This window comes from Natator depressus, chromosome 2 (genome assembly GCF_965152275.1).
Source record: "Natator depressus isolate rNatDep1 chromosome 2, rNatDep2.hap1, whole genome shotgun sequence".
NCBI classification, from domain to species: Eukaryota; Metazoa; Chordata; order Testudines; family Cheloniidae; genus Natator; species Natator depressus.
The window spans coordinates 58,822,273-58,839,637 of NC_134235.1; the positions used below are offsets into that span (position 1 = coordinate 58,822,273).

At 40.0% G+C, this 17,365-nt stretch overlaps 1 protein-coding gene across 2 annotated transcripts in view; it reads right to left on the bottom strand.

Annotated features, from left to right (window-relative positions):
• PREX2 (phosphatidylinositol-3,4,5-trisphosphate dependent Rac exchange factor 2) overlaps positions 1-17,365 on the bottom strand; it is a 289,511-nt gene that overhangs the window by 39,400 nt on the left and 232,746 nt on the right. For both annotated transcript variants that reach the window (XM_074944267.1, XM_074944268.1), the window contains 2 exons: positions 11,279-11,345; positions 8,845-9,035 (listed from right to left, as the gene is read on the bottom strand). In XM_074944267.1, the coding sequence (XP_074800368.1) occupies positions 8,845-9,035; positions 11,279-11,345 (258 nt within the window). The remainder of the gene's footprint in view (positions 1-8,844; positions 9,036-11,278; positions 11,346-17,365) is intronic.

Sequence of the window (17,365 nt, forward strand, 5' to 3'; positions counted from 1 at the left end):
CTGTAAGGAGAGTGATCAGGTAAGGAGAGCTATTACCAGCAGGAGAGGGGGGGTTGGGGGGTACCCTTTGTAGTGATAATCAAGGTGGGCCATTTCCAGCAGTTGACAAGAACGTCTGAGGAACAGCGGAGCTGGTGGGAGGAGGGAATAAACATGGGAAAATAGTTCTACTTTGTGTAATGACCTATCCACTCCCAGTCTTTATTCAAGCCTAAGTTAATTGTATCCAGTTTGCAAATTAATTCCAATTCAGCAGTCTCTCATTGGAGTCTGTTTTTGAAGTTTTTTTGTTGAAGAATTGCCACTGTTAGGTCTGTAATCGAGTGATCAAAGAGATTGAAGTGTTCTCTGTCTGGTTTTTGAATGTTATCATTCTTGACGTCTGATTTGTGTTCATTTATTCTTTTACATAGAGACTGTCCAGTTTGACCCATGTACATGGCAGAGGGGCATTGCTGGCACATGATGGCATATATCACATTGGTAGATGTGCAGCCTCTGATAGTGTGGCTGATGTGATTAGGCCCTATGATGGTGTCCCCTGAATAGATATGTGGACACAGTTGGCAACGGGCTTTGTTGCAAGGATAGGTTCCTGGGTTAGTGGTTCTGTTGTGTGGTGTGTGGTTGCTGGTGAGTATTTGCTTCAGGTTGGGGGGCTGTCTGTAAGCAAGGACTGGCCTGTCTCCCAAGATCCCACCATCAACCTCAGCCTGGATCAGTCCACACAAGAGATCCACCTCCTGGACACCACAGTGCCAACAAGCGATGGTCACACAAACACCACCCTACACTGGAAACCCACCGACCACTATGCCCACTACATGCCTCCAGCCTTCATCCAGACCACACCACATGATCCACTGTCCACAGCCAAGCTCCACAACACAACCGTACCTGCTCCAACCCCTCAGACAGAGACAAACACCCATAAGATCTCCATCAGGCTCTCCCACAACCACAATACCCACCTGCAGAAGCGAAGAAACAGATTGACAGAGCCAGAAGAGTACCCAGAAGTTACCTACTACAGGACAGGCCCAACAAAGAAAACAACAGAACGCTACTAGCTATCACCCTCAGCACCCAACCAAAACCTCTCCAACGCATCATCAAGAACCCACAAATGCATCCAATGAAGTGAGCTGTAGCTCACAAAAGCTTATGCTCAAATAAATTTGTTAGTCTCTAAGGTGCCACGAGTACTCCTTTTCTTTTTGCAAATACAGCCTAACATGGCTGCTACTCTGAAACCTGTCATAGTTTTTTTTGTTAATCTTAATCCTTTTCTTCCTTACAGAATTTGTTTCCTGTCCCTAGTAAATCCCCCTGTGTTATACTGTTCTTTTGGAATGTGGCATTTTATTGATTGGAGCTTGTAGTAATGTATTGTGTTGTTTGTGTACTGGGTTATAGTCCTTCTGAATTTCCCAAGGGACAGCACCTTTGTTTCCCAGACACAGATTGGAGTCACTTTGGGTGAAGGCACCAGGCACTGAAATAAAAAACCCAGGACTCAACCCATGCCAGGGGCAGGGACAAGCCACTCCCATTAACTACCAGGGAGGTTTGAGCCAAGCCTTGGGGAAGGGGTAACAAATTCAAAATTAGCCTATTTTTTGTGAGCAATGAAACATGTTGAAGATAATGATGCCCTCTTCCATAGTTTTTAACAGGAATGAGTGCATCCCTCCATACCAGAACACCCCTCTCTGTTGGAAAAGGGGAATTATTTAAAGGGGAGTGAAAATAAATTCAACTGAAAAACCAGAACAGGTTTCTAGGACTCACTCATCTGTCAACTTTTGCCTTTTTTCAAAGACTATACAAATGGTTTTAGAAACATCATAGATACCCCATCATTCTACCTCAAATTTAATGCTATTATGTTAGTGGTTGGAAATTTTCAGGTAGGCACTAGCTATAGAAGACCTCACCTTGAATATTGTTTGTATGCCAAGAAGTTGGACTTGTCAGGAAACAAAGAATAGAATTTTTAAAGGTTTGAATTGTCCTGTGCTTCTTGTCTGCTCAAGCTTAATAATGGTGCCAGGATAGTTCAAGAACAAACTTGATCACCATATACTTAGTCTGAACAGCATCTTCTTCAAATGAGTAGGAAAGGGTTTCATTTTTAAGTCTTTGGCAGATCAAATCAAGCTGTTATCCACTGGGAAACTGCAATCTAATTTATTTCATGTTGTAGAAGAATTCAGATTGTTCAATTTAATTCTTTTTCATCTCAGAATCAAAAGAACTTATACACAAGTTGATTCTAGACAGTTTGAAGGGGTCTATTGGATTTTTTTATACTGGTGTTTTCTGTAAGAAAGATTCAGATTCTTCCAAAGCCCTGAGTACTGGAGAAGAAATACCGTAGGAAACATGAGAGTCTGGTTCTGCAGGTTGAAGTGAGGGATCTGTATATCAACCCAGGCAGTTAAACATCTACCATAGTGCATAGAGGTGAAACGAGCAAAGAGGAAAACACTGCGCTGGAATCCTGTTTGGAACCATCCCACTCAGTTCATCTGCATGCATTTCTCTGCACTTTTTAAATTATGTGCTAAGCAGAATAATGTTTCAACATATGAAACATGAAAGAGAACTGCATGTGACTAACATCATTCCTAATATGCATGTTAAAAGTGAATAGAGCAAAAATGTGTAGAGTATAGAAAAGAAATATAAATAATAATAATAAATAAATATAGAAGGGGAATATAAATCAAAATTGTTATGGACTACTTGTTGGTTTTCAATGTGTTGTTTGTGCTATCTTTTAGGACAAATTCCCACATCTCTAACTGCCTTTGAATTCTAACAAGCACGGTATTAAACATTCTACTATCCTAAATATTTATATTATAAAGGAGAAAAAAGTTTATTTCTGTCTCAGTGGATAAGGGATCATAAAAATATATTAAAAATAAATGGAGATAGGGATAGTAAAATTGAAGGGAAAAACAGTGAATATTTAACAAAGAGAGAGCAGGAGTGAAATCAAAGTTTAGATCAGACTACTTCTTTGAAAGGATTGAGACACACAGGGACTAATTCTGCTATGCATGCTCATGCTGGCATGTACTTACTCATGCAAGTAGGCCTGTTGAAGTCAACAGGCTTACTTACATGATCAAGTGGTTCAGCGTAAGAGTTGCAGAACTGGGTCCCAAGAAGAGATCTTTGCAGCACAGTTTTATTGATTTCAGAAGTAAATTTCTGTAGTCAAACTTCTAAAAGAAAATTAATGTATAAAGGAGAATTGAGATGAGAACAACAAACATATAGTTACAGTGGAGCTCTGCGTTGCTGTTTGGGAGATCTGGGTTTGTTACCCACAGCAGGTATGTTGCTCCCTGGACCTTCATGAGCTGGGCAGGCTTCAGGAGCACAACTGACCTTTGGCAGAACCTGTCTCATCACGCAGCAGAACATCTGCTAGCCTAAATCCCGTGGCTTAAAGGAGCAGCAATTAGATGCTTTAAAGAAGGAAATCAAAATACAGAAAAAATAATAAAAAACAGAGGTATCTCCAGAAGATTCATAAAGGTTGTAAAGGACACACTCTCGTTTCTATTCACCAGGAATTATAAACTTATAAATAAACTTAAAAGCTGCATTATTTGAATATTTTAAATAATTCATTTTAGTTTGTATTCCTGCTAGTCTCCAAACGGAGTTCTGCAGCTGCTGCACCTAATTTCATTTTGGCATGGAAAGAGCTCGGGTCTGTGCAGCACCGTCTGTCTCTTCCCTCCGGAGCAGGAACTGGCATAATGATTCAATATTTAAAAGTGCTTCTGATCAGCTACATTTGTACAGACTGATTACAACTTCAAATAAAATGAATATAGGCAAAGAAACCCTCATATCATTTACTGGAGGCTAGTTAATTGGCAGGTAGAATAGCAACGTCTTAACTAAATGAAGTAAAATTGAATAGACCATAACTAGTTATGATGAAAAAAGGCAAAATAAAACATAAAAATCTGATTCCTTAGAATCACATTAATTGTAATTCCTGATGTTGAATCTGCACAACAGATTCATTTTATGATAATTTATGGGGAGGTTGTAACAGACATATACCACAAAGGACAGTGAAGGTTAAAGGTACTTATTATTCTCTGGTTCTTGTTCAGCTGATTGAAATATACTTGAAAAAGACTTCTGTCTGGAATAGATACAGTATTTCTAGCTCTAATGTCAATTGGCAAACATAAAAATCAAAGCAAAGTAATCACCAGAAATTCAAAATCCCCAATATTATCTTGGATATGGGAATGAAAATGTGAGCTCTTTCAAGCTGTTTTAGCCTCGTACAACGTAAAAAGCAATTTAACTTGGATCAGAGAGAAATCAGAAACCAAAACATTGCTGAGACTGAGGGGGTTACAAGTGATAGTGACAGTTCAGCCAAAGTCTGTAGTCCAGTGGTTTTCAAACTCTTCCATAATGGGATGCCTTTTTCCATACTGATACCCTGACCCAGAACTTTCCTCCCATCTAGGCGGGTTCTGGCTAATACTCACTCCCATCTTCCACTGAGTAGGAAGGAAAGGGCAGTGTGGTCACCACCCCTCTGACATCAGTTCAGGACCTCCATGTTAAGAATGTATGCTCTAATCTAGTAGTCAGTCAACAAAGTTTAACTAGAGAAATGTGGGAAGATCCAGATTTTAATTTTCTAGGAAATATAGCCTGAGACACTAAATTCTGGCAGAGATGGGAATAATGGTTTGCTCATTTCCCATTCCCCGAGAGTAGGAAAAAAAGGAGTGATCAGTACAGCATTCTGAACTCTGATACACACTCCTAGACTGAGATTCAGGTCAGGCTCCATTAAGGATCTTACTTTGGAAACCAGGTGAAAATAAGATCCAGGGGCCAAAATCTGGGGTTTGCATATTTAACACAGACATGTGGAAACATGAACTAGAGTCTGTTACTGTCATATTGTTCATCTTTACCCTGGTAAGAGGACTGATCCATTGAAGAAGGTTTCTCTCAAAGGGTAGCCTACCCACAGGGCTAACATACAATATTTTATTAGAAATGAGAATTCAGAATGCCATGTGTCTAAACTATCAGGTTTAGAAATAGAGGTCTCCTCTACAATTGCTTGCTAAGATTAAATCTCATTCTACCAGAACAGGGGCAAAACACTTATCACTACTTTTTATGCCTGCTTAACTATTACAGCAAATCTAGTCCTGAAGGATTTCAGGGAAGAGTTAGATCAGCTCTGCTCGGTGGACCTAGCCCCATCCTCTAGCCCCTTCAGAAGCTTGTCCCCCTCTATCTCCTTCAGAAGCTTGTCTTTCTGCTCTGGATCATCATCCCCTGATGCCATTCCCATCCTTGCCTTGCACCACGCAGCATGTATGAAAGGGGCTGGTGGCAGGAATTCCAGGAGTAGAGTCAGTGCCAATAACCATGGCAGTGGGGAGATAAGGCTGTGCAAAGGCAGTTCTCTACCTGGTAAGCAGGAGGCTCTCTGCCTAGTCATGAGTGAGGGTTAGGTGCAATTTCAGCAGGCCAGAGAGCAGACCCTGTGGGCACGGGGAAAGCTTGGGAAGTTGGAATGCTTGTAATCAGCACCGGGGCGTGGAAGCACAGAATACACCATGAGTAGGCTAGAGAGACAAAGGAAGATGTGAGCTCAAATTTCTTAGCTCCCATCCCCCAACACAGAACCCTAAGGACAAACATACTCATGACACACCTTGTCACATATAACATAGACGTTAGAGGATGCCATCCCACTCCTTGCTGCTGTCCCAACAGCACTACAATTTCTAACTTTAAGTCCTCTCTAAATAATTGCTCAAAATTGCCTTCTAATCCAATAAATGCAGTGTTTTTTCTTAACCTTTAAAGATTTGGGCCAAAAGAACCACCCCAAAACCTGGGGTATAAAATCTGTTGTAGTTTACTACTTTGTCTTTGTGGACCTATAGTAAAAGATCTCTAATTGATAATGCAAGGATTTTTTCTTGATCTTCCCCCTGAACACATGGCTGCCAGAAAGGCAGTGTCAGTAGATAAGTAAAATAATGAAGTCTTTTGCAAAGGCTCAAATGGCGCTGCATTCAGGGACTGTAGAGCTACATTCATGTTTTTATGGTTAAGTGTTCTAGCCCTTTACTTTACAAAGATAGCTTGCCCTGATAAATCTTTTGACATCCCGATGTAATCCTCTATGTGATCCATTTAACTCTACCTCACTGCTCCTAAAATAGTCTATAAAAATCAGTGTGTCTGATTCCTAATCTTTTGTTTAGGCCCCTATACTTCATGAGACATTTTATAATTTATGCATATGAATGGGCACTGCTGCTGAGTGAATAATTCACAGTGTATAATTTATTGAAAGAATTGTCTTTCTGTTCAAGGATGTCAAGCTTATGATTTTATCAAATACATCCCCATTATTTAAAGTTATATTCCCAATAATTCTGAATAGTTCATGATCTGTAAGTTGTGCACTAGCTGTTCATTCTCCATATTTGATATTCAGGCTGCTTTGATAGGACATGTGGTTCACATGGTATGTTTCTGTCCTCCAGTTGAGTGTAACTCAAAAAAACCTACCACAACAAACAGATTTTTGACAAAATATTCACTTTTGCGAATTCAAATTTCATTTTCTGTGAGTATGCTACAATAGCGACTTAACATTCACCATTTTTCAAATATTTCTGCTAGTAAACACTTTCTCTGTGTAGAATATTCTCCGGAAACTCACAAACCCAGTTAAAGTGAATTAATTAACCATTCAAATAAATATTCATGGTACTATGCCCATCTCTAATAAGCACCAGAAAGACAATTATGCCCAAATAGAACCCTCTCTTTCTTCCACCTATGATAATCTTTGGATGTTTGGCTATAGATAAAGCACATGCACACAAACGCATATTTCTCAGGGAGACAGGTATCTAATATTCCTGTCAATAGGCCAGCCTGAATAATTCATGACCTTTCAATTCTTGGGGTCGATCCATTTTTAAGTACCACTGTTCTTACATAATATGTGCTGGGTAAGGCTGAACTGTTTAAATCCCTGTTCACTATGCAGATGACAGTCTCTTTCACAGTAACATTTTAAAGGAAAAATCAAGGGAAAAGGCACATGGGAGACAGAAGATGCTGCTCCTCATCGGAGCAGTGGAGGGAAAAGAAAGAAAGAAATGCTGCCCATATTTCCATTGGTTGAGTAGGAGATTTAGCTGGAGTTATAACTTGGAAAACGGGATTCTCTAAGTCATCAAAAATGTCTTACCTGTAAAAATGTTAAATCTGGATAAATAGATAGAGTAAAGCATAAAGGCTTTATGGCCTTCTGAAAATGTCATGCTGATCCAGCTTATATAGTGTTCCCACATGCTAAAGGAAGGATAAACACAACCATCCTGCTCTGGTACAGGGGATGGTATTAAAAAATATCATTATCTCATATAACTGCCTAAAACAGAGTACTAGAGAGACAAATGGATGAGGTAGACCTGCAGAAGGACCTGAAGAAGACCTCTGTGTGGCTTGAAAGCTTGTCTCTTTCACCAACAGAAGTTGGTCCAATAAAAGATATTACCTCACTCACCTTGTCTCTCTAAAACAGAGGACAATATACTTCATGCTACATACACTAGTCTGCCAATAATGCAGTGTCATACAAATGCGCCATCAGATCTTCGTTGATAAAGATGGCAAGTCTGTTTCATAACATGCACTTATTGATTGTTTCTCTGATACCTTGCTGACCTTTTCCAGCTTGTCATGCCTGATATTCTGCATTGGACTGGCACTATACTGTTTTTCCAAAGTTCTTTTTAGAAAGATGGACAATACTTAAAATTAAGAAGAAAGTTATTTTTAAGAAGAAAGTTAGTTAAGTTTGTACAACAAACTTGTAATTGATGCTGCTCAAAGGAAAATTTTCGAAGGATCAGAAATTAATTGTATAAGGAGTTTGAAACAGTGAATCATGAGAATGAACACACCATTTTTAAACTGATAACTGGAATCTATAGATTGTATCCTGATGGATACAAAAAAGGATCATGTTAGCATCAGCTTCTGGGTTGTATAAAGAACCATCACAGAATACTTACCTAAAGATTATTTTCCTCAACTGTTATTCTTTCATGTTTGCTGTAATTCACACAAAGTTCCAACCCTACCCCACTGGTACTTACATGTACTGTTTTCTTGGATGAATTTCACTACCATCCTGGTGACCTTTATAAAATTGGTTATTTAGACGTATGTTAAGGTCGCTCAGAGTTTACTACAGTGCAGTATATAGCAAATCAATTGAAAATTCAAAATGTCAAGTGTCTGAGTTCATTTTCTGTAATCAAATTGGTCATGCCAAGTATTACCCCAGGATATAGTGCTTCTGGTTATTCTGGACCAGACCTGCAGTAGTGCATACATAGTTTTGGTTTTTGAGATCTATTGCTACTAAGATTCCCTCCAGTGTATAAAACAAACACTAGATGTTAAAATGCCTGGCCTATACTGGGGTTCAGTATAAAATACACAATATGTTATACAAATAGGAAACCTTCCTTGTCATGCTTTAGAAATTTTAATATTTCTGCCTTGTACTAATTTGTACGACGAATAATCTATTGCAACTATACAAGCTAAAATTATATTGCTCATTTTGTCAATCACTGCAACTACTTTTATCTTCCAGATTCTCACCATGAATAATCTTTTAAGAGTCCATTAGATAGATACTAGTACACTCAGAAAAACATGGAATAAAAATTATTCTCCAAACTGGATTGCAATGACTGACTAAAGCAAAGATAGGTGGATAAATTGCCATACCGATGAACTCCGCTATTGCACATTATGATGTGGCAAGCTCCAAGTCTGCTACAGAGTTCTGAAGAAACTGACAGCAATCCAACTCCAGAGGCACTGCAAGCAGTGTAAGCACAGGCTGCTGTGCGCTTGGATCGGATGAAAGACGCTACCAGTCGGTAAAGTTCATCCAAAGAATTGAGGGGCCGCATCAGCTGCAAGCAAAGGAGAACAGAGAGATTTAGACATTTGCCATCAAGATGCATGTGAAGTTCTCTTCTGGGAGGGTGACAACTAAATTGTTTCTGAGTTTAATGACTCCAGACTAGAACACATGAGCACTGTGGGCCAAACCCTGAGTCCAGCTGCTTTCAAAGCACACAGTTGAAAGGGTACGCACAAAGCACACAATGTATGACAATATTTAAGACTTTTTTTTTTAAATCGCTATATGGGCGATTTAATCCCCGGGGCGCATCTCTACTGTGTTAGCCCTCTCCACCTGACTACACATGGGCAGGCCACCTTATTCCAGGAGTATTTCCAAAGAAGGAATAATGCAGTGAAAGACAAATGCAAAGATAGACACAAAAGGGAGTAGTGCTGGGACTGATGCACGACCACTAAGAGAAGATCAGCATACAGGTAAGACAAAACTGTCCTATGTTTATGCAAATGGCCATTCACTAATCCTGACTAACTACTGAAAGAATATTAGAGCGACTAGGTGGGTAAGGTAATATCTTTTATTGGACCAACTTCTGTTGGTGAGAGAAACAAGCTTTCGAGTTTACACAGAGCTGTTCCTCTGTTCTGTAAGCTCAAAAGCTTTTCTCTTTCTCCAACAGAATATGGTCCGATAAAAGATATTACCTCACGTCCTGGTCTCTCTAATATCCTGGGACTAACAGAGCTACAGCAACACTGCATACTGAAAGAACAGTACGCAGTAAAATAGGAGTGAGGAAACCACAAACAATAATAATTAACTTTGCAACAAAACTGAAAAGAAAGTACAGGGGTCGGCAACCTTTCAAAGAAGAAGAGACAATTTTTTTGTTTTGGTCTTTGACCAAAATAATTCGAGAGTCACATCACACACAAAGCTACTTGTAGAGTTAAAATTTATCAGCTAATAATAATTGAACATAATAAAGTTATTACTACTCACCAATGCTTTTAATGAGACATCTGTCATTTGAATTCGAATATAAACAGGAGGGCACTCCGGGCTGGGGCAGGGGATTGGAATGCAGGAGAGGGTGCGGGGTCTGGGAGGGAGTTTGGGTGCAGGAGGGGGTTCTCAAAAAATGGCTTCCTGCAAGGGGACAGCCAAAGAGCCACCTGTAGCTCTGGAGCCACAGGTTGCCAACCCCTAACGGTATCCGGATTGAAATGATACATACATAGAGAAAGAGTTTAACTGCATAATATTGAATTTATACATACAAGTACACATACACACACACACAAAGATAGGAAAGACTGTCTTCATGATCTGATAACAAAAGGCTGCGTCTCTCCCACAGTGTTTGGTAAAAAAGTGAAATGAGGCTCAAGTCACATTGCAGTTCTTGTCATACAAAGCCCTGATTCTCTCTGCCCATGAGATACCTTGGGATTCCCATAGAGAGAAACCTGCTAACCAAAGAAGAAATGTTTTAAAATCTAGAAAAGCACTCCCTAATGGCAATTTTAATTCACCAGGGAAATGGTAGCCTTACTTGTACTTATATTTACCTATATTTGAAAAGTGCACTGGTTTAACTAAAGTGATTTAAAAATAAATATAGCTAAACCAATGCAAACTGCTTACATAGACTCACTTAACATAGTTTAATGTTTAGTTATATCAGTTTAGCTTGCACTCGTTTCAACTGGTACTAGTTTCTAGTTGAGACAAGGCTTTATAAAATATAAAACTGTAGGCTGTAAAATGGATGTCAGATCAAAAGCTGGATATCATGCGAGGTAGTGCTTTAGGCATAAAAGGAGGATTTTTCCCCCCTTAAAATGGAAAGAGGAATCCATTTTAGGGGAGCCATCGTGGGAAAGTTCTAAGGGCAACCTTGTGAGGAAAATACTGGAGGGACTGTTCTTTATGGGACAGTGCACCAACTTCATTCTCCTGGGCACAGGGACTATTGCCTGCAAGCACCCCTGACAGTACCCAAATGGATAAGGAGGAGACCAGGCCATGGCTCTGCCCCTTTACTCTCTGCTAAAGTCAGAGGAAACAGGTCGGCTTCACACATGAGCATGTACTGCATTTCCTGAAGCACAATGCCTCCTACAAGGGCAATGCTATGTCAGACCATCCGTAATGCAGAGCTGGGGTAAAAGCCATAACAGAGCCCTGAAAAAATACCTCAAAATAATTCAACTCAAGCCAAAAGAAAGGGATTAGGATAATGTGTAATGTACAGAGTTTAATTAAACACTTAATATTATTGTTTACCTTATCTATATAAGCAGCTTTAGATGTTGAATTTGGAGGGAGGTTCGACTTGTCCAGGTAGAATGCCCTGAGAGTACAAACAAACAAAACTGTTAATTGTTTAAAAGCTTCTATAACATATACTTTAAATATAACTGAAAAGTCCTTTGATTTATGAAGGGTTTTTTAGACTTAAGGACATGAGACAAGAAAGGGCTGGAACAAAATGAAGGGTAAGGGTGCACTAATGCTCTTCTTTTTAAAGACATTATGAACATGTTTTTTCTTGGCACGCTGCAGCATAATGGGTCACTGAATGATGTGCATATGAGTATAGACTGGGCATCAGAATTTCTGCAGTGTGTTTTACTGAAAAGTTACTAGAAAAACTTGGATCTGGAATTGGCCTTCATCAAAATCTTCCATGAGAGAGACTTGATAACTGTTCGGATTTTAAAAATGATTTTGAGACCTTTTGCATTTATACAGTTTTTGATTCTCATGCACTGCATGCTTGTGTATTAGCATATGGTTATGGAAGTTAATTATATTAGAGGAGCACCCGAAATATGCTAAGCACAGTGCAGACATACAGAAAGACACTGTCACTGCCCCGAAAGGCTACAATATAAAAAGAAACTAAAAAAACTCAGAGTGGGGGAAAGATATACCATACAGGCAAAGTGAACAGGGTGATGACTGGAACTAATCAATTTTTATATATACAACAAACTATCCTCAACTGCTTCTCTGCATAATTTCCACCCACCTATATGAAAATGATTTGGTGTATAAAGAAGCAACTGAATGCAAATATTGTTCATCAACATAAAAATAAAATGCAATGTGAGAGAGAAAGACCAACAGACCCAGAGACAACCGCTTAATAATTAATATTGCATAGGAAGTGTCTGCAGAACATAAAAATGCAGCATGTATTCTGACAAAGGACAGAGGCTCGTATTCCATATGGTACACAGTATGCTCAGATTGTGTTCACAGACCTTCCATATTATCCTTTTCCTCCCCTGTCCTAAAACTGAATAACCCCACTCCTTCAGTACATAAGAACAGCCATACTGGGTCAGACCAAAGGTCCATCGAGCCCAGTATCCTATCTTCCGATAGTGGCCAATGCCAGGTGCCCCAGAGGAAATGAACAGAACAGGTAATCATCAAGTGATCCATCCCCTGTTTCCCATTCCCAGCTTCTGGCAAACAGAGACTAGGAACACCATCTCTGCCCATCTTGGCTAATAGCCACTGATGGACCTATCCTCCATGAATTTATCTCATTCTTTTTTGAACCCTGTTATAGTCTTGGCCTTCACAACATCCTCTGGCAAGGAGTTCCACAGGTTGACTGTGCGTTGTACGAAAAAATACTTCCTTTTGTTTGTTTTAAACCTGCTACCTATTAATTTCATTTGGTGACCCTTGGTTCTTGTGTTATGAGAAGGAGTAAATAATACTTCCTTATTTACTTTCTCCACATCAGTCATGATTTTATAGACCTCAATCATATTCCCTCTTAGTCGTCTCTTTTGCAAGCTGAAAAGTCCCAGTCTTATTAATCTCTCCTCATACGGAAGCCGTTCCATACCCCTAGTCATCTTTGTTGCCCTTTTCGGAACCTTTTCCAATTCCAGTATATCTTTTTTGAGATGGGGCGACCACATCTGCACCCAGTATTCAAGATGTGGGCATATCACGGATTTATACAGAGGCAATATTATATTTTATGTCTTATTATCTATCCCTTGCTTAATGATTCCCAACATTCTGTTCACTTTACTGACTGCTGCTGCAAATTGAGTGGATGTTTTCAGAGAACCATACACAATGACTCCAAGATCTCTTTCTTGAGTGGTAACAGCTAATTTAGACCCCATCATTTTATATGTATAGTTGGGATTATGTTTGCCAATGTGCATTACTTTGCATTTATCAACACTGAATTTCATCTGCCATTTTGTTGCCTGGTCACCCAGTTTTGAGAGCTCCTTCTGCAGCTCTTTGCAGTCTGCCTTGGACTTAACTATCTTGAGTAGTTTTGTATCATCTGTAAATTTTGTCACCTCACTGTTTACCCCTTTTTCCAGATCATTTATGAATATGTTAAATAGGACCCGACCCAGTACAGACCTTTGGGGGACACCACTATTTACCTCTCTCCATTCTGAAAACTGACCATTTACTCCTACCCTTTGTTTCCTATCTTTTAAGCAGTTACCAATCCCTTTTATCCCATAACTGCTTACTTTGCTTAAGAATACTGGAGGAAAGGAAGCCTCTGATCTATCCTCCCCTCACAGCACCTGCTGCAGAACCCTAACACTGTACAAATGGTTCAAAGAAGACTAACTTGTTATTAAGAACTGACTCATTATTCCCCAAGACCCTTTCCTTACTCCCCAGTGACAGCTCACCATATCACAAACATCCAGTGCATGCTACCTACCAGTGCTAGCACAACTTCATCATCTGCCTGCTCATATTCATAGACCAGAGAGGATTTTTATTTTTCCAACAGACGTATGAGTAGCATCACTTATCAGACACTATCACCAGCCTACCATCTATGTGGCATTTTCAAATGTCAGTAAATTAGTATTAAAGACTCCCTATCAGTAGCTATTGCTGGTTTCCTTTAAGGTCTGGCTGGAGCAATTTCAAAGTGTTCTGTTACTCTATGATGCTCATACAGCTGTTCCTGAATGTGCTGCATAGAAATCCATGGTGACAGCATATCTGATTTCACTTGGTGGCAGTGAAGGCCACTCTTGAACTTGGACTGAACAAATTCTGAACAAGATGTTGTGCAGAGCAGGGTAGGAGAACATGAGTTCAAATCTGCTGTAACAGCTTTACTTTTGAGTCACAGAAAACAGTTTATTATTACAACCAAAAAATAATCTATTAAATTAATAACTGGACCTTGTCAAAAATGGAAAAATTTTCACAAACATTTTAAAGAAAAAAAAATTTGGGGAAGTAAAAAAACATCAAAATTTTGAAAATTTCAGTCAGTTCTATAGATTGTAAAATAATTGTAAGCAACTTAAAGTGAATAAAAGGGTTTATAGTTGTTTTAATAGGAGATCAGTGTGGTAGTAAGGATGGATAGTGAGATAGAAGAAAATGAACTTTAAAGAGTAGATTAAATAAAGAAACAAACTGCTTCTTACTCCTCTAAAAGACAATGAAAACTAAAAAGTATGAAAAACAAAGACCAGGCAGCTGGAACCACCATGCTTGTCCTTCTGTCAGTGGCAGGGCATCTGACACCTAAGCAGAATTGGTGTGGCTTATTACCTTGGTGCACTGTCAATAAGATGAACTGCCAACAGTCTCCATCAGGAGGAAGGCACAGCCTATCAGTGGAGGATTGCTGGAGATGGCATGTGGTAGAAATACCATGTTTAATTTGTAACTAAAGAATTATTTTAAACTATAGTAAAGTATGAATATGAAAATAGAAAGGAAATGTGCACTTACAGCATCATCCACAAATGATAGGATCATCCTGGGCCCCGATCCTGCAAATACATATCCACTTGCATAACCTTACTCACATGAGTGGTCCCATTAATTTCAATGGCACTGTTCACAAAAGTAAAGCTATTCGCATGCATGTGTTTGCAGGGTCAGGGCTACAGAGTGCAAATTTTAATAACCTTAATTATTTGAGTTACCAGTAATAACCGCGCTATTAAAATCTGACACCCTCTAATACTACTAGAGTCTGCTGCATTTAGTTTTGTGGTTTTGAGAGGATATTTTTTTTTCCAGACAGAAGATGTAGATTCACCCCAAAAAGCCATAATGATACTGATCTAGTTCTATTATTTACAATTAAAGTGAGTCTGTAATGCCACCTTGAATAAACTCGGCTTCCAAAGGAAGTTGGAGAATAGAGAAGGACAAGAGATTTGCGGGAAAAAATTGCTATTAATGCTACATGACTGGCCACAGTGCATAACAGTTACCTCAGCAGTAACAGACCAACCTTTTCTGTGTTACCGTATAGCAGAGCTAAAAACAAATGTAAGTGTCATTATGCCATTCATGTATTGAAGATTACCAGAATAAAAGCCGACATTACTTTCTGCTGCTATGCCACAGGGAAATTTACTCATTCAGAATCTGTTCAGCATTCCCATCCTCTTTATACCATTTTTTCAGCAAATTCAGCTGCATTAAAAAACTAATAACTAAATACAGAACAGTATACCCACTAATGGACTATACAAAAAATAACCTGCTCCATGCTGAAAATGAAGCAAAATGGGCATTGTAAAGGGATACAGAATTAAATTAATTGCTACATTAATAAAGTCAATTATTCATTAACCTAAAGTACTAAAATTGAAAAAATCAATTGAACAATATTAATTTTACAAATCTAAGATATCCTATTAAAAATGAAACCATAGCTAGAATCAGCTAGTAGTCCCAGATATTTCTCAAGTGTTTTATTTTTCATCAAACTTGTCTTCAGTTTTTCTCTGAACATGACAAATTGTGGACAGCGTATAAATTTCCAAAGCACTTCACTTAATTACTGAATGCCTGTTAAGGTCCTTAATCAAATTTCAGGGGAAAAGGTAATGGCAATCTTGGCACGGTACCCAAATTGGATGATATTTTCTAATCCATTTGAAGTGAACAAGAATGAAATCATAGTACTTTGCGTGCATGCACCAAATGTTATTAGAACTGCTCTAAAAAAATTTCCATTTGATAAGCTGTGGTAGACCATTCTTATTATAAAAAGATAGAAAACTACAGTGAGTTACCACATATAGTATATTTTATCAAACAAGCGTTGTGCAACAATCTTTAATAATGGAACAAATATTTGGAGGGAACTCTGTAAGGGAACTAGGTAGAATAAACTGTTTGGGTTTAAAAAAAAAACCTGTCAGATAAATACATGCTTTTTTGATCAAGCTATCCATAAATTGTGGATGAAAGGAATGCCATTCTTGTAATGTCTTGATTATAGTGAAACATTTGATGGTGTCTCACAAAAGTAATTCAGACATTTAAAGCCTTGAGAGACTGACTTATAAGAAAAGAAAGCAGCTCTGATCCTGAAAAGACATATACATATCACTTTACACACAAGTCTTCTTCTTTTCTGTGCATCACAAGTCAATATTTAGTTTGTTCAGCCATCTAACTGCTGCATCATCAAGGGTAGTAAGGGGTTGTAGTCCACCCTCCAATCTTCTAACTGTGCACTCCTCCTCCACATGTTTGACCATTGGCTTCACTGCCCCACAGTCACACTATGAAAATTGGTCTAAGCCCAGAGATGAGCAAACTACGGCCCGTGGGCCACATCCAGCCCACGGAACCATCCTGCCCGACCCCTGAGCTCTGGGCCGAGGAGGCTAGTCCCTGGCCCCTCCCCCACTGTTCCCCTCCCCAGCAGCCTCAGCGGTGGTGTGGCTGGCTCCGGAATGGTAAGGGGGCGGGCAGTGGGAGGTCCCGGGGGGCAGTCAGGGGACAGGAGCAGGGGGCGGTTGGATGGGGCAGAGGTTCTGGGGGCGGGGGGGTGGTCAGGGAACTGGGAACAGGGGGGGCTGGATAGGTGTGGGGGTCCCAGGGGGCCTGTTAGGGGATGGGGGTGTGGATAGGGGGTAGGGCAGTCAGGGAACAGGGAGCGGGGGGGGGGGGGGTTGGATAGGTGTGGGAGTCCCAGGGGGCCTGTCAGGGGCGGAAGCGTGGGTAGGGGTCGGGGCCTGTCAGGGGACAGGGAGAAGGGGCAGTTGGATAGGGGCTGGGGTCCCGGGGGGCGGTTAGGGGTAGGGGTCCCAGGAAGGGGTGGTCAGGGGACAAGGAGCGGGGGTGGGGGGGTTGGATGGGTCAGGAGTTCTGAGGGGGACAGTCAGGGGTCAGAAAGTGGGAAAGGGTGGATAGGGGGTGGGGACCAGGCTGTTTGGGGAGACACAGCCTTCCCTACCCGGCCCTCCATATAGTTTTGCATATAGTTGGCCCTCAGGCCAAAAAGTTTGCCCACCCCTGATCTAAGCCAAATCTCTGCATTGTGGCAGCCACACTGGCTGTTCCAGTCAGCAACCTATTAAGCCTAGTCCAGCA